At 53.0% G+C, this 21,727-nt stretch overlaps 7 protein-coding genes across 7 annotated transcripts; 2 read left to right on the top strand and 5 right to left on the bottom strand.

Annotated features, from left to right (window-relative positions):
• Positions 1-301: 301 nt before the first annotated feature.
• On the bottom strand, positions 302-2,222 carry PFLUO_LOCUS9084 (uncharacterized protein; the record flags this gene model as incomplete). Its single annotated transcript, XM_073786873.1, has 3 exons — positions 302-792; positions 852-1,687; positions 1,744-2,222. 3 exons carry the CDS (start codon positions 2,220-2,222, stop codon positions 302-304), a joined length of 1,806 nt encoding a protein of 601 aa, XP_073643086.1.
• A 4,180-nt stretch (positions 2,223-6,402) lies between these two features.
• On the top strand, positions 6,403-8,220 carry PFLUO_LOCUS9083 (uncharacterized protein; the record flags this gene model as incomplete). Its single annotated transcript, XM_073786872.1, has 2 exons — positions 6,403-7,583; positions 7,647-8,220. The coding sequence occupies 2 exons, from the start codon at positions 6,403-6,405 to the stop codon at positions 8,218-8,220; spliced, it is 1,755 nt and encodes a 584-aa protein (XP_073643085.1).
• A 372-nt stretch (positions 8,221-8,592) lies between these two features.
• On the bottom strand, positions 8,593-10,232 carry PFLUO_LOCUS9082 (mitochondrial; the record flags this gene model as incomplete). The annotated part of the gene is made up of 3 exons (XM_073786871.1): positions 8,593-9,750; positions 9,825-9,896; positions 9,975-10,232. 3 exons carry the CDS (start codon positions 10,230-10,232, stop codon positions 8,593-8,595), a joined length of 1,488 nt encoding a protein of 495 aa, XP_073643084.1.
• A 203-nt stretch (positions 10,233-10,435) lies between these two features.
• On the bottom strand, positions 10,436-12,638 carry PFLUO_LOCUS9081 (uncharacterized protein; the record flags this gene model as incomplete). The annotated part of the gene is made up of 4 exons (XM_073786870.1): positions 10,436-11,628; positions 11,678-11,940; positions 12,000-12,560; positions 12,616-12,638. The coding sequence occupies 4 exons, from the start codon at positions 12,636-12,638 to the stop codon at positions 10,436-10,438; spliced, it is 2,040 nt and encodes a 679-aa protein (XP_073643083.1).
• A 991-nt stretch (positions 12,639-13,629) lies between these two features.
• On the bottom strand, positions 13,630-17,428 carry PFLUO_LOCUS9080 (sporulation-induced protein; the record flags this gene model as incomplete). Its single annotated transcript, XM_073786869.1, has 3 exons — positions 13,630-14,325; positions 14,677-15,354; positions 15,413-17,428. The coding sequence occupies 3 exons, from the start codon at positions 17,426-17,428 to the stop codon at positions 13,630-13,632; spliced, it is 3,390 nt and encodes a 1,129-aa protein (XP_073643082.1).
• A 1,221-nt stretch (positions 17,429-18,649) lies between these two features.
• On the top strand, positions 18,650-19,361 carry PFLUO_LOCUS9079 (Vacuolar protein-sorting-associated protein 60; the record flags this gene model as incomplete). Its single annotated transcript, XM_073786868.1, has 2 exons — positions 18,650-18,715; positions 18,777-19,361. The coding sequence occupies 2 exons, from the start codon at positions 18,650-18,652 to the stop codon at positions 19,359-19,361; spliced, it is 651 nt and encodes a 216-aa protein (XP_073643081.1).
• Positions 19,362-19,543: 182 nt separating this feature from the next.
• Positions 19,544-21,395, bottom strand: PFLUO_LOCUS9078 (NRAMP-like transporter smf-3; the record flags this gene model as incomplete). The annotated part of the gene is made up of 3 exons (XM_073786867.1): positions 19,544-20,360; positions 20,415-20,686; positions 20,745-21,395. The coding sequence occupies 3 exons, from the start codon at positions 21,393-21,395 to the stop codon at positions 19,544-19,546; spliced, it is 1,740 nt and encodes a 579-aa protein (XP_073643080.1).
• Between the last annotated feature and the right edge of the window lie 332 nt (positions 21,396-21,727).

Here is a 21,727-nt window from a genome sequence, read left to right as displayed (position 1 = left end):
CATTCTCTTCCGCCAAAGGGCTCTGGGCACGTCCTCACCCTGGTCGACAGGTCTAGTGTGATCCGCCAAAAGGGGGGTGGATTGGATCGAGGGAGACATACTCTATATGATTAATAGATCTGCCGAAGTCAAAGAGAATCGTGAATTTGTACATTCTAGCACGATGGCTTTTGTTACAGCTACCTAGAACTAAATACAACGTGATCACTCATCAAATGCACATGCACGAGATTGAACCGCCTCATAATCACATAAAACAAAGCTTCCTGAATATACAGTATATATTTTCAACCAAAATCACTCACCCATCCAATGGGCTGGTGCACGTGAATGAGGTCGTCGTACTCGTTTTGTACGCCGACATCAGACTCGTGATGGCGGAATAGGCACCAAGACCTGCGAGAGCCAAGGCACCAAAGAAGTATAGCACGTTGCAGACGCTGAAGATCATCCGCTTGGGGCTCTGGGCCAAGAAGCCACGGATGAAACGTCTGACGCCGCTGTCATGCCGCACCGTGTTGCCTGTCACAGGATCAAACCCTTCTCCATCTCCCATTGCGGCTTCCTTGATCCAGAACATAGTCGCGAGCAAAGGTGGGAACGTGTAGGTGAAATGCAGGATGCAGAACGCGGAAACCACGGAGGTTAATCCGGAGAAGTTGGGAATGCCGGCAGCGATGATGAAGGCAATGGCCCAGTAGACTGGAATCAATGAGAACCACATCCACTTGCCAGCCCTGGTTGTGAGGGGAGGGCAACGGAAGATTTCGACCATGACGTTGTTATAGAGGACTGAGAAGAACTTTTAGTTAGTTCAAGCCTTTAAAAATATTTTTCCATGGCGAGCTTACCTTTCAGACCAATGTTGCCGTACAGACCCGCTGCAATCAATGCGCTAAGCATTGCGAAGACATTGCCAGCCGTCTGGATGCTATATTTGCTAATTCCCAGGTAGGTCGGGTTGATCGTGTACTGACCCTGATACCCATAGATGAACAGGCCGTAGAGCATGTAGCAGAAGTAAATGAAGGCTTGTGCCGCCCACATGCCAGTCAAGAAATCCTTAGGGCGCTTCATCTCGGCCATAAACTCGGGGAAAACCATGGCACCACCATAGGCAAAAATGGCCTGCATGGCACCACTAACACTGGCAGCAAAATCACTGGGATCGGGAAGACCGCCAGTGGTCATCACAGGCGGGTAAACACCGTTGACTTTTTGAACAGAGGAGCCGTCACCGATAGTAGCGCCGGCAGCCTGTGAGACGCCAGCATAGTTTGGGGGACTGTGAGCGGCACCGCCCATCGTGATGAACATGCAAATCAGGTTGAACCAGACAGCTGCGTTAGCCAGCCATCCGAATTTTTGGAGAGTACGGATCTGGCCGAGGAAGAATCCCACCAGGGCCCAGATCAGACAGCAGATGATAAAGCAGAGCTTGAATTGCGTCGCTTGGGACAGAGCTTCTCCGTTGGAAATGACAATCAAACCGACGTTCAGGATCAGCTGGATGCTCTGTAGGACGTTGAACAGATATCGTAGCGGACGTCCGTACAAACGGAAAGCAAGGTCTCCGAAACTGCGCAGCGGGAATTGGTAAGAGTCCAGCCCGAGGAAGGTCTCCCAGAGGAGCCATCCGGAGTAACCAGCGAGGCCAGCGAAAACCGTGTACAGAGCCACGCCGGGGCTTAACAGCTTGAATTAGTACCTATTTTTCAGCATCCTAAAGTGACGCAGACTTACCCCCAGCCCATGGTAGCAAACGCATAAGGCAAGCCGAACGGTCCCAGAATATCGGTAGTGATCAGATAGAAAATGGCACCTCGGCTGGCGGTGCGAAGCGCCCGGGATGCGTTCGTCCACTCCTCGTCAGTGATAGTGGCGCGATTCGCCGGATCACTAGTATTCATGGCACTGGCATCTCGCGACACATTCTCCGTTTCTTGCTTCACGCCTCCGTCCGATTTAGAAGGAAAGATGATCGACAAGATCCCAGATTCCCTCTCCGGCTTGGGTAAGTTATCCTCCTCGACACGGGTTCGTTTAGCATAGTAGACATATTCTTCGAATGTCACGCTGGTATCATGCAGTTTGCGATGTTGCGGGCGAATCGCGCCTGCGCTGTACTCGGGAGGGACGTCGATCGTGTTCGGCTCGTGCTCCTTTTCGTGGGGGAGACGGGGGTCCTGCCCATCGAGGGCCAAATTGCCGACCTTGGCCATTTTAAGGTGTTCAAATAGCAAGAAAGGGCAAAGGTAGAGGCGTATGTAGTAGATGGTCAGCAGCAGCGATGAAAGAGAATTTTTTTTTGCGGGCGCCCCGTAGCCTTTTACCTTTATCTATCAAGCAAGTCATTCACTCGGATATGCGCGGATCCAACCAAACACCGCCGGGACACCGAATGCATCCAAGGGTCCCAGCCTGGTGGGGTTGCCCAAAAGAGCTAACGTTATTAAGCACCCAGCCATAAAGCTTGCTATCACGGCCCCAGTCGTCATTGGGCTGAGCCCGGTGGAGCCGCCTTTCAGCTTGCGGTGCAGGTGGTGCGGAGTAACTACTAGCCATGTTATGTTGCATTCATCTAGTATTGGCCCCAGACATCCAACAAAGGGCACAAGTTATCTACCAATAACCATGAATAAGAAGAAAAACAACAGCACACCATAATTTTGGCCCCAGAATGCGAGCCTTGTTCTGGCTCCAGAAAGCGAGCTTTGACTATGACCGGTCGGAGATCATTTGAAATTCTGCCGTTCTTCTCGAATGAACCTAATAACGGGATCGCTTTCGAATATTTGACTGTTTATCGCTTGTGAACTACAATGCCCAATTAATACATGACGTTGGCATGAAAATCGCGATGACATCGTTCTTTGACTATGCGGGGGATTGCCATTGCCAGGATTCGATGCTTGCAACGTCAGACGGGCACCATGTGCAGATGCTCTTTCGAGATCTGGAAATGATCTGTGCCTCGCTGGCCAATTATAGAAGCCATCTAAGGTTCATATAATCAAGCATGTGTCTCTAAGTCGCCAGGTCCCCTGCGCTTTCTTTTGCTTTGCATAGTATGAACAGCCCAGATGGTACCTTTTCTTCGGCACGAAGATCATCCTTGGCAGTGTACCGTCATATTGCAAACTTCCCCTTCGGTCCCTCCCTCAGTGTCATTCTAATTATTTCTGCTTTCTATTACTTTTTCATACAATTTTACATCATCAATAACTGAACATGCATCTTCATATAATGCGGTGGCGGCCACAAACCCGGGCTTGCCACCGTTTCGGGGAAGCCAAGACGGACGTCGCGATCATACTGACTGCTGCTGGGTCGCAGGATAGAGTTTAAAAACATATTGAAGAGACAGAAATAGGCGAAGCCGATTTCGAGCAGCCCTGTAGGGCTTCAAATACATCAGTTTCACTATCTTTCATTTCCTGCTAAATTGGTGATCAACCGCTAGGTTTGTCTAGTACTTGTTCTGTGTTGGTGCCGTCTTTGCACATGACGTGGGGGCTGGCACAGTTGTTCCAGTGGCCCATCGTTGTTTAAACAGCCTTAGGTAGTTGGCTGTCGCAGGGTTTGTGACAATTGAATTGTTTTCTGTTTACGCAACGCTCATCGAAGTCGTAAGAAATGATCAGTTTCCGTTTAGTCTGAGTAGCCCAACCGGGTTAGCAACACTTTTGATGGGCATTAGTTTCATATCCTCTCTCATATCCGCAGTGGATAAAACGCCTTGAATTCATTTCAAGAGATCTTGAACTCAGAACTCGAGGACCGCAACACTGGCTTCTCCGTTCAGCGAAAGATCCAAATTGGAACTACCCGTCGCTTTTTACGCGACATGATCGATATAGCGACTATGAAGAACTCAGACATGCGCCTGAGCCTGGCCATTGAATAGATTCTCAACCGTTCTGAATAGACATATTTCAATAGCGATATCTTCTTAATATGTCCCCCACATGCAGCTGGCTCCACTGAGGGTCATTCAGATGCATGATATTTCCATTAGTTGAGGTATAATGGAAATTGGCCTTTGCCTGTAGTTAATTGTACTATGTATGTGATGTCACTGGTTATTGACATCCCAGAATATTGCGCGTGTACTACATTTCTCTACATGACTGATTATGACGCGTACTCCACTGATTCAGAGTTGAAAATCGCTCGGCACTGAGGCATAGTCGCCTTCACGATCATTCAGATGTCATGATTATAGGGGTGTTAGCTCCATTAGCATGCCTGGGCCTGCGCGATGTTGACCTGGGATCCCTTGGGGCTCCTGGAATACTACTGATAACCACTCCTGAGCAGGACGCATAGGGCAAGGTAAAGGTGTTTCTCTATTCCCGTAGCTTGTTCAGTAGGTGCAAGAATGTTGGCTACGAAGATCTAGCCCCATATTCTACTGGCACTGAGTAGCAGTGTAGATGAAGGGCCTCAAAGCCCTATTTCGAACTACGCGAAGGGGTGATGACGTATTTGCGTCGCGAGGATGAATGGCAATCTACACTAGGATTCGGTACTACATGGCTTTTCCTTCTAGCGCCTGACTTCCTAAAGTAGAATGAGTCGTATACTATGGAATCCAAGCAACTAGAGGCAATGATTGGCGTGTCGTAGACCTTATGCGCAACCAACAATTCCCCTTCGTTCCAAATTCCCTTGCGTGGTACCGCTGATCACACAATCATTCTAATCAACGTATCCGGTGCAGTTAAGAAAGCTTTCGCTATTTAAACGCTCCTTGAGCCCAATACTATCTCTGATCCAAATCAAGGGGTCTGGCTATATTTCATGAAGTTTCAGCAACTACATCTTCCATCATGCGTTCCCGAGTCCTGCTTTTTCTCTTCTTTGTCGTCTTTACCAACTCTACTTTCGCATTTGTGGGGCCAACCTGCACAAAAATTAAAGACTATCTTGACAACAAACCTGATGAGATATTAGCCCTGTTTCAGGAGAAGGCATGCAATAGTGGCTGTAAACCAGTCATTGACCATATCGATAAGTGGGCATACAAAGAGGCTGCGTTGCCTATCATTGGTCAAATGACGAAAGCACTTGGAGCGACACCTCCCCAGAGAAAGACCATTGAGAATCTAGCAAAAGAATCAATCACCGTGATCAAAAAGAAGTGCGCTTCGACGCTGGGAAAACATCAAATTTGTGAAACCCCCAAAACACCGAAAGCCTTCGGAGATTGCCTCAAAACGAATCTTATGCCTGTTGTTATGAACCATATTGGGCAATTGATGCCCTTTGTCGCAGAACCGATGTGCCAAAAAGAGAAGGCAATTCTTGAAAAGCCCTATTTGTGGGAAACAGTAATTCCGAGATACATTGACAAGTATACCAGGGTTTGCAAGAAACTCTGAGGGTGAGTTTAATATCAAAGTCAGGCTTCATAAGTACGCAGCTGAACGTCCGTGTACTAGGCCAATTAGTATTCTACCTTTTGTGGTACCCCACCTTATCCTCACCATCAAATTGGGTTTGCGGAGATAAAGACGGGTTGATGTCTAGCACAGAGAGCTTGCTATGTAACATTAGCTTCGTTACTTAGAAGCGGGTACGCTTATGTTAGGGATCAGACTAAACTGTATCAATTGATAGCGTGTCTAAGCTTCTAATATAGTCTATCTATTCAGACGTTCTTTAAGCTTAGCTGGATGCGATGATTGGCTCGAGCATCAAGCAAAGCGCGGCGGCTCAATCAACTTCACACCAACGAAAGCATTGCTTTCTTGTTCATTGATGTCAACAATCTCAAGAGAAAGTTCTTATCTTTGTACTCGACGAGTTTTACTTCAGACCAGGTAAATAGCGTTGTATCTCGCCCATGGTTCGCCCGACTGGAACAGAAGTTAGAACACACGAAGAACCATCATCATCCCGTGTCGTCCAACCTGGTGCACAGACTTGCCAGGTTTTTTTCTATGCCCAGCATTTCTCTTCTCCCAGGGGTTCGTTCGTTCTCGGAGACCCAGATCAAGCCGTGGTTTCACAGACTCGTCTAATCCATCTGTCCGAAAGATAGAGAGTGTGGATAAGCACTCGAGTTTGACGCACGCAGCAATCTGCGCACGCACGCACAGCATACCTACACGGACTTTTCGTTCGATTAGCGGCAGTCCCAAAGGCCGGACGAGAGGGAAGATTTCTGGTTTGTATCAAGCTTGGTTGACGGGTCTCTTCTTCTTTTGTCTGTGCCTGATTCCTCAGCGGCAAGACGGCGCTTGCTTGTAACGTTCGGTCGTATTAATCGTTGGCACTGCAAATTACAGTCCCCAGGTCGACTGCTGCCTCGGTCCAATCTCTCTGAGCAAGAGTGATCTGATTCTCAACTCGATATCATCATCTGTCCTGTCTGTCTGTTGCTCTAATCCAAACAAGATGAACCACACACAAGACCCGGCAGTCAAGCCGGATGGCGTTATGGAGAGTGTAACACGACGCAGAGAGGACGCGCATGCCGACAAGAAGCAACAAAGCACCGAGACGACAGATACAATCACCCATATCAACGACAACCCCGTTACCATGATGGACCAACTCACGGAAGCAGCAGCCGCAGCGGCATGCGGAGACTCAGACCCGTCAGCACAAGAAGCACAAAAGGAGACCACCCCAACAGCAGCAAGACAGCAAGAGGAAGAGCCACACTCGGCCTTCAGCAAGCACGAAAAGCGCTTCATAGTGGTGATGGTAACACTGGCCTCATTTTTCTCCCCGCTATCAGGACAGATCTACTACCCAGTGATGCCGACGCTGGTAGAGAACTACCACCTTACGACCGCGCTGGTCAACCTCACCATCACGACGTACATGATCCTGCAGGGCCTAGCACCTAGTTTCATGGGCACATTGGCCGACTCCGGCGGGCGACGCCCGGCATACATCCTCGCATTCACGGTGTACACAGCGGCGAATATCGGGCTCGCGCTGCAGAATAGCTTCGCGGCGCTGCTGGTGCTGCGCTGTGTGCAGAGCGCCGGCAGTAGTGGGACTGTGGCCTTTGGGTATGGCGTTATCGCTGACATTGCCACTCCTGCTGAGCGCGGCACGTACATTGGTCCCATGGCGGTGGGGGTGATGATTGCTCCTGCGCTGGGACCTGTGATCGGTGGGCTGCTGGCGAAGTTTTTGGGGTGGCGCAGTGTCTTCTGGTTCCTGGTGATCATCAGCGGAGGGTATCTGGTTCTCTTTACGGCGACCATGCCAGAGACAGCGCGCAAGATTGTTGGAAATGGCAGCGTTCCGCCGCGAGAGTGGTGGCGCATGTCGTTGCTTCAGTACTGGGCTTCGCGACGACAAAGCAGAAACCGTGATGACAAGGGCAATGAGGACAGACTTGAAGATGATGGCTCCGACGCGCAGCAGCATCACCGGTCCACGCGAATCTCATTCCCGAACCCACTGGACTCATTCGCCATTCTGCTGGAGAAAGATGCCATCATCATCATCTCGTACGTTGGGCTAGTTATGTTCTCCAACATTGCACTGTTGACATCTGTACCGAACTTGTTCGGCGGATTATATGGATTCAACGAGCTGCAGATCGGCCTATGCTTCATGTAAGTACTCTCCATTCTCACCAACCCACGACAAGACCTTTAACAAACTTGCAAACCCACCAGTCCTCTAGGTGTCAGCGCCTGCATCGGTGCCATGCTGAACGGCAAGCTAGTCGACTACAACTACCGCCGGGTAGCGCGCAAGCTCAACTTCTCAGTAGACCGGAAAAAAGGCGACGACCTACGCGCATTCCCGATCGAGCGCACGCGGCTGCAAACCGTCTTCCCGCTGATGGCGCTCGGGATTGTGGCCTTCCTGCCATACGGCTGGGTGCTGGAGCAGCGAGCTCCGCTAGCGGCACCGCTGGTTCTGCAGTTCATCATTGGATTGTGTTTCATTTCTGCGCTGAATACGCTCAACACGTTGCTGGTGGATCTCTTTCCAGACAGGGCGTCCACAGCGGCGGCCGCATGCAATCTGGTGCGGTGCTGGCTTGGAGCTGTCGGTGCGGCGGTGATTGATCAGATGTTGGTGGGGATGGGCTGGGGGTGGTGTTTTGGGTTTTTGGGGCTGTTGATGGCAACGGCTTTGGTGTTGCTTTGGTTGGAGAATGAGCGTGGGATGCAGTGGCGGGAGCAGAGGCTGGCTAAAATTGAGGTGAAGAAGAACCAGAAGGATCGGATTGTGCAAGTGTAGGAAGTAGATGGGGGAAGAGCGCACGGTGGAGGATCAGTGTGATGAGAAGAAGTGTCAAGGCTTTTCTCGCGCTTGATTTCATGGAACCCGAGCATGAAGGTCAATGTTTATTGAATCCAGCCGGAAAGACACTACCGTATGATTAGACCACGGCGAAAACATTGAATTGCATGAAATTTGCTACCAACAACTGTACATGTAGACAAGGAAATTTAGAAGAGACATAGGAAACAGGAGGGGTTAGGGTCAAGAGGAGGAGAAGAAACAAGGAGATATAAGAACAGGTAAACCCCCGAGACAAGATATAAAGGGTGTCTGTCGACTTCTGAGATGACCCGTTTCGGTTCGCTTTTAAACACTGTTTGCAAGGGTTTACATGCCGGGGGAGATCAGCTTGCCCTCTGCACGGCTCTCCGGGTTCCAGCCACCGTTGTAGGGAGTACCGCCGAGCTCCTCCTGGTACTCGCGGATGCGGGCCTCCATCTCCGGCCGGAAGTGACGGATCAGACCCTGGATGGGCCAGGCAAAGGCCTCGCCGAGAGCGCAGATGGTGTGGCCCTCGACCTGCTTGGTGAGCTCCTGCAGCATATCAATCTCACGCTCGCGGGCGTTACCCGTCTCCATACGCTTCATCATCTGCATGGTCCAACTGCTGCCCTCGCGGCAGGGGGTGCACTGGCCGCAACTCTCGTGCTTGTAGAAGGTGGACAGACGGGAAATGGCGCGGATGATATCGGTGGACTTGTCCATGACGATGACGGCGGCAGTGCCCAGACCGGACTGTGAGTCTTTGAGGGCGTCAAAGTCCATGAGTTGCTCGTCGGCCACGGACTTGGGGATCACAGGCGTGGACGAGCCACCAGGAATAACGGCGTACAAATTGTCCCAACCGCCACGCACACCTCCACAGTGCTTCTCGATCAGCTCGCGCAGCGAAATGGACATCTCCTCCTCCACGGTGACGGGGTTGTTGACGTGGCCCGAGATACAGAACAGCTTGGTGCCGGCGTTACGCTCGCGGCCAAAGGACGAGAACCAGTTGGCACCGCGGCGCATGATGGTGGGCACCACGGCCACGGTCTCGACGTTGGTCACGGTGCTGGGGCAGCCGAACAGACCAACCGCAGCGGGGAAGGGCGGCTTCAGGCGCGGCTTGCCGGCCTTGCCCTCGAGCGACTCAATCAATGATGTCTCCTCGCCGCAGACGTATGCGCCCATTCCCCGGTGGATGTAGACGTCGAAATCGTATCCGGTGCCGCAAGCGTTCTTGCCGATGTACCCGGCCTGGTACGCCTCGTTGATGGCTTGCTGGAGGACGGTGGCCTCGTGGTAGAACTCGCCACGGATGTAGATGTAGGCGGCGTTGGCGTTCATGGCCCGGCCCACAACCAGACAGCCCTCGATCAGCTTCTGGGGGTCCTTGCGCATGATCTCTCGGTCCTTGCAGGTTCCCGGCTCACCCTCGTCCGCATTGACAACCAGATACCGAGGTCGGGGGTCCTTTTGCCAATCCTTGAAGTTCATGAACGACTAATTGGGTGCGAAGAAACCATTGGTCAGCTCCATCCGCGTATCGTTGTCCAACTTTCTCCCATCCCACTTACGTATTTCAATCCCGAAGGGAAACCAGCACCACCACGGCCACGGAGACCTGAAGCCTTCAGTTCGGAGATGAGCTATTCACCGTCAATTTAGCAATTGCGACCTTTTTCTTTCCCTTCCGCATCCTGCCACAATGGGAGAGAGACACTCACCCAATCATCGCCCTTGAGAATCATATCCTTGGTCCGGTGCCAATCACCAAACTTCATTGCCGACTTGAGGTCCGCCCCATGGTGATTGTAGAGGTTTGTGAAGATCCGATCCTTGTCCTGGAGCCCGCCATGGTGCCGCACGGGAGGTGCCTCTTGCACGGACGCGAAAGAGCGGGCGGCCGCCCCCTGGGCGCGGAGGGAGCGGGAAGTAAGGTGGGAGAGGGAGGAAGGGGAGGGAGCCGCCGCTCGAGATATCATGATGACGGGTTGACGGGGAAGGGGGAGGGCAATGCGTGTGGATTCAACGGGGTCACGGAGAGGGAAAGGACGATGGGCTGCTGGGCAATTCCTGTTGCGGATTACGCGGGCTGTGATTGGCCGGTGAGGTCATGTGACGTTGCTGAGTCAGGGTCTTCTCATTCCACCGATGGAAGGAGTTCTGGCGATGACATAATACACATCTATGGCACATACAAGCACGCCTGTCGCAACATCTGCACTGGTCCACCACCCAGTATTTGCAATGGCTCAGGCGGCACCAGCACTGTCTCTGCTTCAACAACCCCCCACGCCCAGCGCAGCCAGTTCATATCCAACCACCCACTATCATTGACCAACCAAGTAACTCCATCATCAGCAGCCCATCGTGTGGCGTCTTCCACTGTCACAAACTCATCAAACGCAGCAAGAAGTGTATCTATCTCATTATCCACAGCAAGACTAGAACCAGCCACGGATGGCGGGGGATATGCCTCGAAAAGAAACTCCAACCATCGCGTCAGACGCGCTGGCAGTGGGGCCTGTGAGCGGTATGTCGCAGCCAGCAAGCAAAGCAGCGTCCCGAAAAGCAAGTTCGGCACACTGCGCACAACAGGAATGACCTGTGCTGCGCGGTCGAAGACATGGTTAAAGTGCTTTTGGCTGGGACCTTGCATCTCCGTCGGGAGGAGAGTGAACAGCTCGGTGAGTCGGAAGAGAATCCCGTTCTTGGGCACGACGGACTCGCGCTCGAGGATGCGGACCCGGATGCGCGATAGGATTTCCTCGGACAGGAGGTCGGCGGGTATGCGAGCCATGTGATCGTTCAGCAGGGTCTTGATATCGTCCCCGGTCTCGCCTCGCTGCTGCTCCCTTGCTCGGGTGAGACTCCACGAGGTGATGATGAGGGCGGCTTGATCAAGTGCAATCTGACCATTGCGGTAGATATGCGTATGCATCTGATTCAGATTGGCCGGTTGCGCTGGGAGTCCTTCCGCGCTGTCCTTCAGCAATGCAATATGCGCAATCAGCTCGAAGCTGATCTGACTCAAGGCTGCAAGAGTGCTGTGTCCAGTTCCGTAAGCGGGTGGGATGCGGATCCCGGACTCGGTGATTTCGATCATATCGCGCTCGCGCTGATTACCCTCCATCACGGTGAGTGCGTTGAACAAGGCTGGGGAGACGATCGTGTGCTCCATCGGCGTATCGCGTGCTAGGAGCGGGTAGAGAATGCTGAAGATGTAGTACGTGTCCTCGTTTGGTGTGGCCAGCTCGGGGTACAACTGCCGCTGTCGGTCTTTGGCTTCCATGAGCGGGCTGTTGGCCAGCACTCCCAGTTTGACGATCCGGTAGTCGGTCGGGTTATTGGCGAGGCAGAACCCATAGTTCATTAGCACTGCCAATATATTAGTTTAGTGTCTGAACAACCGCGGCCACCAACCTACGTTGCTCATTATTCCGGGGCCCGTAGTTGTTGGAAATTTCCTGTCCCGGGGCAATCTCTTCCAGAACCAATAGCCCAACGTCTTCCTCGCCGGCCCGCCACTCAACCTTGGCCAGTGGCCGATGATTCGGCAGATCAACCAGAGGCAGCAGGACAGACACCCCATCCCCATCAGAGAGATCCTCATCCGGAACGGCACCAGCCAGAACCTTCGACGAGAAAGCCCGAGAGGAAATAATTGTCGAAGCCCAGAGATAGAGCTCCCTATATACGCACCAGTCAGACTTCTTTCCCAAATGCAAACCAAACCGGGGTATTCTCACCAAGTATAAGAATCGACATTTTCAAACTCGACTTCCTCAAGCTTCGCAATAGACTCATCAAACCGCCCCTCCCAAAGCCGAAACCGCTGCACACTCGCATCCGGGATCCCTGTGCCCTGAATCCAATCTACATCCTCCTCCCCAAAAAACAACGGCGTAGTCAATTGGCCCGGCTGAGGAAGCGTTCGCAGATACGGAAACCAGAAACTGCTTTCGCCGCACAGGAACTGGCCCATCAGGAAAAAGGTCATGGTTTCCTCGGGCCCGACGGCGTCGATGAATGCACGCGGGAAGACCACGCCGTGGCTGGGAAACGATACTCCATTGGAGGAGGATTGGTGGTGGTGGTGGTCTATGGCATTAAAATAGGATAGCGTTATCCCCACCGGTGTGCTTATCACCCGTGTTTCTTTGGGTATTGAGTCAGGCCAGTCGGCTTTCACTTGGAGATGCACGCCTCGCGTGGAGTCTTGGGAGACCTGTACGCTGTCGGATATGGAACCGCCGTGGCTGCGGACCCAGTCTATGAGCTTGTTGTGGGCTTCTAGGGCGGGCGAGGAGCTGGACGCGGATGTTAGATGTGTGGTCTGTTCCAGTTTCTGATATAGGAGCTCACCCCGCCGACGCAGACGTTGACATTCTTCTAGTCTGAGACAGTGGAGTCAAATCTAGATGTCCACTGAAAAATAATATGCGATAGAGAACAGAAATATATTTTTCTCATGCGAGCCCGCACATTAGTACAATGGCGAAGAAGGGATGTGGAAGCTTCGATGGAAAAGTTGAGTTGCGGGTTGCGGGCGATCGGTCCCACTTTTTTGACGACGTAATGCGGTAGGTAGTGCGAGTATACGATCCAAAGATATAAGGCTACTAAATCAGTCTTTCAGAACGATTCTCTTAGAACACGTATAGGTATTGGACGAGCTTCGCAAGGTCAAGTTCGAATCCCCATCAGAACCTTGAAAGGAGAGATCTTGTTGCGCTGCAGCCATCGCCACAATCAACAAACCACTCCAATGCCTGATACCTCGCAGCATACTACCTGTGGTTGTGACTGAGGAACACCTCACGTCCGCAAGCAAAATGAAGATCCGGCTACAGCGGTACTTCCTACTTAAATCAATCAATGATCAAAACGTCAATTCGCTCTCATCTCTAGCCAACACTAACTATCGTACATGTCACAACGTGTTCTCGCCCAACCAACCAACCAACCAACCAACCCACGAGCTATACTATCAGAAACGGACAAAAAAAGTAGCATAAAACTCGTCAAACACTCCGCAGAGGGTGTGTGATGCACGCACAGGGGAAACAAGAGAAAAAGCGCGCAGAAAACTTGTAGGGGAAACAACACTCGGAATCGTCGGAATGCAGGAGGGGCTCCAAGATAGAAGGAAGTATATACAGACGCCAGGGCACATGGTGATGATGGGCGGATAGGACGAAAAATTCAGATCCGTAGCGAAGTAGAGAAGCAAACCCCCCGCCAATTCATCAGTCGTAGGTATCCTTTCCATTGCGGGCAGCACTGTGGAACAAGAAAAACGGAACCGGAACGCGAAAACAAGAAATGCGAAGAAAAATGCATGCAGATGAAATGTTCAAACACCCATGACGAAGAGAATTAATTTGATGTGGAGGATTTCCGACCAGGAACCATGATCTCCACCAGTCCATCATCCTCTCCATCACTAGAATCGTTCTGTTCATCATCATCTTCAAAGTGCGATCCCGCGGCGCGCGAGCGGCGTAGATTGCTGTACCGCGCTGGGCCAGTCAAGTTCGAGTACCCGAGAGATTCATTGATGATGGCCTCATCCTCATCGTCAGTGTCCACCAATCCCGTCCCGCTGGGCCCGACCATCTCACCCATTTCGTCGTCGTCATCGTCATCCTCAACTTCCAAGGGCACGCGGACGCGACGGCGCACGGCCTCGGCGTGGCCATCGGCGTCGTCTTCTGATGAGCCCGTTGATAGCGAGTCTGGGGGGCTGAAGCCCGGTTCCGGGAAAGTCGGCGAGAAAGTCTGGTCAGCTTCCCTGGAGGCGAAGTCCGTGTTGGGGAACATGCTGCCGCCCTCGGCGTCGTCATCGACACCGGCAATCACAAATGGGTTCCTGGAGGGCCAGGGCGATTCTCGGTTCTCTTCGCCTTCTGCCTTTCTTTCCTCGCCTTCGGCATCGGCATTCTCTGCTACTTGCTGCTTCTGCGCCGCGAGGCGCGCAGCGAGCTGGCGACGCGCACGCGAGGGACCAAGGCTTAATGGAGCAGGAGGTGGCGGCAGGATCGGGATAGGCTGGCTGGTGGAATTTGTGGATACCTAGTCAGAGTCATGTTAGCGTCGATGTCAATGCATGAAGTGGCTGGGTGAATGGACTCTGTGAGAAAACAGCAGGTGATCATGAATGAGATCATGGCCTCAAAAACACTTCAGACGAAAATAACACAGAACATAGGGGTGGTCAATGGCGCTCGATGCTGTTTCTCAAAGTGCAATGAGAGCTCGGTCCGTGGGCATGACGCGCGAGGCGGAGAGACCAATGCCCCGGTGCGAAACACCGGGACTACATGAGTAAAGGCAAAGGGAGGGCAAGGTCGAGGGAGGCATGGCGAACTCGCATTAAAGTCATAACACGCGCATCTCGATATCTGTCGGAAGAATATCACCCACATTGTCGGAATCGCCTAGTTCGGCATTGCCAGAGTCCCTGTCGTCCTGGTCCTCCATATCTTCTTCCTCGTCGTCGCTGGAGCTCGCAAAGCCACTGAGCAGCGAGGTACCACCACCTGCACCGAATGCTCCACCAGATACCCCTCCTTGGTTGATGTCAAATCCTTGGAACCCGGAACCGCCAATTCCGCCATTCAGACCCGCATCCGCCAGAGCTGAAGAGGTTCCAAAGCTTTGGCTGGAACCGACATTGTTCAGGACGGTCTGGCGAGGTCCAACGGACATGTCTGGGCGAACACCGCCCAGAATGGCATTGTCTCGTTCCCGGGTTTCGGAGAGGGTTTGCTCGACATAGTCGATCCACTCCGGGTTCAGCACACTGTCCATAACAGATCGTGAGAGCAACTCTGGCGGGTGGCGCTCGCTGAACTTAACCACTTCCTCCGCGATCAGCGTGAGATGGCCCATGTAGCCGAGTCGGATCTGCTTGGTGCGCTGGGCCTCATCGCTACGCTTTTGGCCGTCAACGATCTCGGTCGTGATCCGACCTGTGTCAAAAACATCGATGGCAAGGGCCCTATTGTAGCCACGCTCCATGGGGCCATTGAAGACTTGTTGCACGACATCGTAGACAACATTGTGGAGAAAGTTGTTCCAAGGGAAGCGGTAAAAGAATCCCTAAAATTCGCAGTCAGAACAGAAGCGTCGTCTCAACTCCTCCCAAGGTCAATCTTACCAGTATCGTAGGCACCACTTTGTTCTCCACAAACATGATCTTCAAATAATCACCCACGACAGGGCGGCCATCGGTGTCCAATTGGATGTATTCATCTGCGGACTCTTCGTGGGAATGATCTGCAAGTTCAGCTTCTTGAACGGGTTCACCCTCCTGGGGCTGGTCGGTAGGCGCCGAGGTTGACTCGGCTGCTTCTTCCTTCGTTACAGACAGAGGGGGCGGTACGTCTTCTGGGAGGGCAGTCACAGGGGAGGTCTCCTGTACAGTTTGCGTAGAGACTTGGATCTCGTTTGATGGTTCATTTTCAAGCTTGATCCCACCGATCTGATCAGCGAGATCAGCGGTGGGTGAAGCGCGATCAGACGATTGGGGGTTGGCAGCGCTTTCCGCAGTCTGCTCAGGCTCAGACTTAGAAGAGGACTCGGTCTCCGGCTGAGAGGTCTGCTGTGGCTCTGTTGGTGCATCGGCACTCTTCTCTGTCTCGGTCTTATCGTGATCGACCAGAACACCAGATAAACCAACATCCTCAAATCCGTCCTCTTCGCCCACGTGATGAACTTCCGAGCTTCTCAAATCTTCTGGCGAGCCCGAATCCGGTGCCGATCCATTGGTGAAATCGGCCGTGTTGTCATTGTAATCCATACCCGAACCATCGTCGCGGTGGGGATCAAAAGCACCCTCACGAATCAACTTTTCGCGTTCAGCGTCCCGCTGGAGAACATACTCATCGCTTCCAGGTTCGTTCAAAAGACCCATGTTACTGCAGTGGAGTAATTCCGCCATCAGCTCGCAGGTCTTGAAGCGGTCAAATCCAAGCGGTTCGATTTTCGCACCCCACGCGGAGTTCAATCGTTCCCGGTCGACGGTCTTCACATTGAAACCGTCAGACACCGTGTGCTTGCTGCTTCGGATCAAGGTCATAAAATTGGGGATATGCTGAGCAAATAGACGGAGTAAGTCGCCGAGATAGATCGGATCGTATGGTGTAGGCATCGCTTCAGGCCCGCCGATATTATCAGGGTCATAGTCAGAGTTGTTCTTGCGAATCACCTCGATGACAATGCCCACGCCCACTGTGAGCGGGTTGCCGCCACCGAGCATTGAGTTGATCAACTGCTGGATACACTTCTCAGAAACCAGCTCGCGGGTCAGGCTGTTCGGGCCAATACACGACTGGTCGTTCGGGTTTGCGTTTGCGGAGATGGTGATGATGGCTTTGAGAAAGTCGCCCGCCGATGTTTGCACCGAACCAGGGTATTCGGGCGTGAGGAAGGCAAGCAACGTGGGCACCAGTTCTTGAGTTTTGAGCCAGTCCACGGTGCCCTGGCCACCCTCGGCCTTCTCCAAGCTGATAATCTTCAGCAGCAGATCCATGACCATGGGATTGTCAATATGCTGCAACAGGGCGGGGATAATTCCATCCAAGGTCTTCAGGAAGTCCAACATCTCCTCCGTCTTCTTATCGAACAGGGTTTCGTTGACTTTCGTGAAGTAGCTCGCCTGCAGCGAGTCCAGGGGCGGGGGTCGTCGGAGGAATCCCCAGAAGTCGCGCAGGTGTGATTGGTTCTCCATTATGGATTCCAGGATGGTCCATGCTTCGGAGGAGAGAATCTCGCACGCAATATAAGCATGCTTCAGACGGGTCTTCTCGACCTTGTCCAAATCATCTGGGTCCAGGACATCCTTCAACGAATCAGTCTCTTTGGTTTCCTGTTCAGCCGGCGATAAGGCGACATCGGATTTTTCCTTCTCGGGCACATCCTTCTCGCGCGAATCGTCGTCGATGTCATTTCCTTCGTCGTCGTCATCGTTCACAAGGCTCGGTGCCGTGACATAGTCCATAAGCCGTTTCAAGACATGGTCCTCGCGTAAATATTCTATGAGTTTCGAATTATGCTGCTTCAGTTCCTGGATGATCTCCGGCTCATCCAGTAATTCTTCGAGGGTGACCTCTGGTTTCTCGAGCAGGGTATCGACAGTGGAGATACTTGCATATCCCCCAAAACGCCAGAACATGGTGGATTATATAGCCGGGAAGAATGATTCATGGGAGGGAGTCGTCGGGTTCGTTCGTCTCCGAGATGTGTCGTAACGGAGCGGCCTATCATACACGGGGTATTGTTGGCAGAAAAGCGAAGGGGAATGGTCTGCAGGGCCTTGCGCGGCAGGGCGAATGCGCACCGTCTGGAGTGAGCACACACAGAGACCGATCACTCAGGGCCAGGTGCGGTGGAGCTCGGGGTCTTCAGGGCGTGTTGTGCGAAGACGCGAATCGGCATCAAAAGGGGGTGGGAGATCGGTAGAATGGAATCAATATGAATCGAAGCTAGCTAGCGCTGTGCTTGGCGAAAAGGGACGGTGTCAGTGGGGTTGGTTGGTGACATCAATCACGACGCGGATGGTGTCTTCCAGCTGGTCTCGCGTGATGCGGAGCAGACAAGAGGGAGGGAAGTGGACAAGTCAAGGAAATAAAGATAAGCAGAGATGATGGGGGCGGAGTGCAACGTACCGTATCCGAGATGCAAGTGAGTGACGAAGAAATAGAGAGCGAGAAATTCGGGGCTCGGTCCTGTCCTTGTGGGATGTGGATGGATGAGGGTCGGGCTGGGCTAGACAGACAAAACTCGGTGGAGAGTAGCCGGGAGAGTCGTGGAATGCTGGACCGAGTCAACGGACCATGCAGGAGGTGAAGATGACGAAGCGAGAGCAAGAGAGATAGAGCCCGTCGTGGGGGGGGGAAGACAGTGCTGATCGGTCTGGCCCCTGGGATGAAGAAGGAAGAGTCTAGGCGGGCAGGGGCGGGAACGGCGGAATCAGCGGGGATCGACCTGGACCGATGGGCGATCGAACAGGTAGGTGGTGAGGGAGGAAGAGTATAAGAGGGTAAGGACAACACAGTGAAGCTACGGTTGGATCTCACTCGGCAAGTTAGTCACCTGCCCACGAGGGGAACACAGCATGTACTCGGTACTTGGCTTTCCCGTGTGGTGCAGGGGGCCCGACCAGTCCCTAGTACTTGTGGTGGTTGGTCAGCGGGACCATGCACAGGGCCTGTCATGAGAGTATCCTTTTGGAGCTTATTAGTTACTGTCAATTTCTGTGTCTCTTCGTCTCTACCGCAACTCTCAATCATAACCACCGACTTCGTACTTGATCACGTGGCGTGGACGCCTCAGGCCTCGTGACGTCGCCTTCCAACTGTGTTGTTGCTGCTGCCTCTTGACCTCCGCAACCACCATGAACCGACTATTCGGCACCAAGAGTGCGGCTCCCAAGCCCACTCTGGATGGCGCCATCTCCAATGTAAGCCCCCAGCCGGACCTGTGAGGAAGGCGCAACATGCACTAACCTCTGCAATGGAAAGGTGGACACCCGCGTCTCCAGCATCGACGTCAAGCTCGCGGCGCTGAACTCCGAGCTGACTACCTACCAAGCCAAAATCGCCAAGATGCGTGACGGGCCCGGCAAGAACGCCCTGCGACAAAAAGCACTAAAGGTGCTACAGCGCCGCAAACAGTACGAGGCACAGCGGGACCAGCTCTCGCAGCAATCATGGAACATGGAGCAGGCTGGGATGATGCAGGACAATCTGAAAAACGTGATGACGACCGTGGACGCGATGAAGACGACGACCAAGGAGTTGAAGAAGCAGTATGGCAAGGTTGATATCGATAAGATCGAGCGCATGCAGGATGAGATGGCCGATCTGATGGAGGTCGGCAATGAGATCCAGGAGAGTATCTCGCGCGCATATGATGTGCCGGAGGATGTGGATGAAGCGGAGTTGGATGCTGAGCTGGAGGCTCTGGGCGAGGAGTCGATGTTTGAGAGTAGTATGGCGGAGAGTGCGATGCCGAGCTTTTTACAGGATGAGGTTGCGCCGCCGCAGTTCATTGATGAGCCACCGGAGCAGGCGCAGCTGAAGGAGCCCGCGGGAGGTGCGGCGTGATAGTGATTTTTGCTGTCTGCTTTTGTGTTTGGAGTTGGGGAGATTATGGGTTTACTATTCGTGGATATGCCCTTTTAGGCTGAGTCGTTTTCATATACCATGAGGGATGTGGTAAAATAATGCAGCGTTCATTTCATGATCTATCGTTTCTTATGCAATGAAGGAGCCTGTGGCTCCTATGTTTAAGATGTCTTGCCCATTCCCAGTAGCACCAGCAATGCAATATTCATAATGACAATGAGCAGCCATACCAGTACGGCGATCACGGAGAGGACCAGGCTGTTCCGCATGGGGATTTGTTCCACGTGCATCTCGCCCTCACTGTCAACGGTTTGTTCGGCAGGCACCGTCATGTACCGATTGAGACAAGTAAAATAGATGAGCGGCGCCGAGACAAATGGCAAGATGATACTCAGGACAACCTGACTAGCCGTCAGAGTTTTGTCCAACCCGTCTTTGCCAACAGCGCCAGCGATGATAATGCTAGGGACAATGCTGATAGACCGGGTGATGAGCCTTCGCATCCAGGGTTTAATGCTCCAGTTCAGCATTCCCTCGCTGACCATCTGTCCCGCCATGGTGCAGACAATGCCCGCAGAGATTCCGGAGAGGAGGAGGGCCAAGGCAAATATGAGGCCGGCGGCCGGGGCAACCGAATGTGAGAGAAGTTTGTGTATTCCAAAGAGGTCGGCGTTGCCGCTGTCAGCTACATCATGTAGCGAAGCGCCCGCGACAATGAGGATAGCGCTGTTGACAAACAGCGCAAAGGTAAATAGTGACAAGGTCAGTTCGATGATCGAGTATTTCATGCAGCTACGGATTGCATGGATCGTTGGCCGATACTCCACTTCGCCGCCGGTACTTCCTAGCGGCACCGTGGCCTCGACATATCCTGCAGTGACATCGAAGTCTTTTAGGCGTGACTGGACCACGCCACTTCCCAAGAATAGAGAGTGCGGCATCACGGTGGCACCAAGAATGCCGCAGCTTTGGTATAAGCTAGCAGGTATCACGTCAGTGAGGTTTCACCCGGGTCTAGAGATCAGAACTTACCCGTTTGACTGTACGATGACAGGTGATGGTAGATAGCCCCGGAAGACTTCCCCCACGGACTGGTCCTTGATCAGGGATAGTTGAAGACAAAAGCATATGACAACCCCAATCACAAGAGCCATAACAAAGAACTCGAACAAACGGAGCCCCCACATCGGTCCATTGGGTCGATAGAAGATTAGCAGAAATAGAACATCCGCCAGGGTAATGGCGCATCCGGCCACTAGCGGAATTTTCAAGAGCAGGTTCAGCGCGATTGCCGATCCAACCACCTGCCAAGGGCGTTAGTTATCGAGAATTCCACAGAATACAAAACCGAGAGAGACAAACCTCCGCAATATCAGTAGCCACAATTGCCGCCTCTGAAAAGATATACAAGGTGATCGTCAGCCATCGCGGGAGATGCTGCCGACAGTTCTCCGCCAAGTTGAGGCCGGTGACGGAGCCCAGTTTGATGCACAGGGACTGAAGAAGGATAGCGAAGAGATTGGACAAGAGCACAATAAACAGCAACGCATATTTGAAGTCTGCGCCGGCCGCAACATCCGTGGCATAGTTTCCGGGATCGATATAGGCAACAGCAATCAAAAACCCGGGCCCGAGGAAGCGACCGAACTTGGCCACACTGCGGGCGCAGTGCAGCGCAGAATCCGAGAGAAAGGTTCCAAAGGGACGGCGAGGTGGTGACCCGCTGGGCCTCGAGGGTGGTCGTTGACACCCCGAGGCAACAGCAGCGACCACTTCGCCGTCGCGGTCCTTCTCGATGGCGGGGTCTTCATCCTGCATGTGCGGCCGTGGATCTATCGCCATTGTGTCCTCGCCCGATGTGCTGTCGGTGCTCGCTGCATGCTTGCGGTGGACCCGGGAATTGGCGATGCCATTAAAGTCCTGGCGCGTGGTGGTGTCCGGGCTTAGGGAGGGCGGGTTCTGGTTCCAGCCGGGATGGTCGAGGGTCTCGTCGGTCCGCGAGGGGCAGTTCATGACGGGCGTGGGAGGGACTTTCTTTTCTCAGAAACGGGGATCCGGGTGGTAATAAAGTTTCTGGCTATCAGGCTATGATCGGTTCATCAGAACACAAGGACCCTGTTGGCGACTGAGGGAATCCGATTCTGCCCGAACAATGCGATGATGCTGAACCAAGGCGGGTCTGCTCCAGACCGCTCGAGCAACTGACGTACACCGGTCCCGTAGTCAGAAGCCAAACTTGCTCAACACATATGTTGTCGGGGTACTTTCTTGACTTGTTGTTGTACATGAATGGTCCCTGAACGGGTGTTGCTGCCTCTGGAATGCTGAGGTCGCAAACGTCCACC

Source organism: Penicillium psychrofluorescens (genome assembly GCF_964197705.1).
Source record: "Penicillium psychrofluorescens genome assembly, chromosome: 6".
NCBI lineage: Eukaryota > Fungi > Ascomycota > Eurotiomycetes > Eurotiales > Aspergillaceae > Penicillium > Penicillium psychrofluorescens.
Note: the sequence above shows the minus strand (reverse complement) of the source record. Positions and strands in the feature narration are given on the sequence as shown.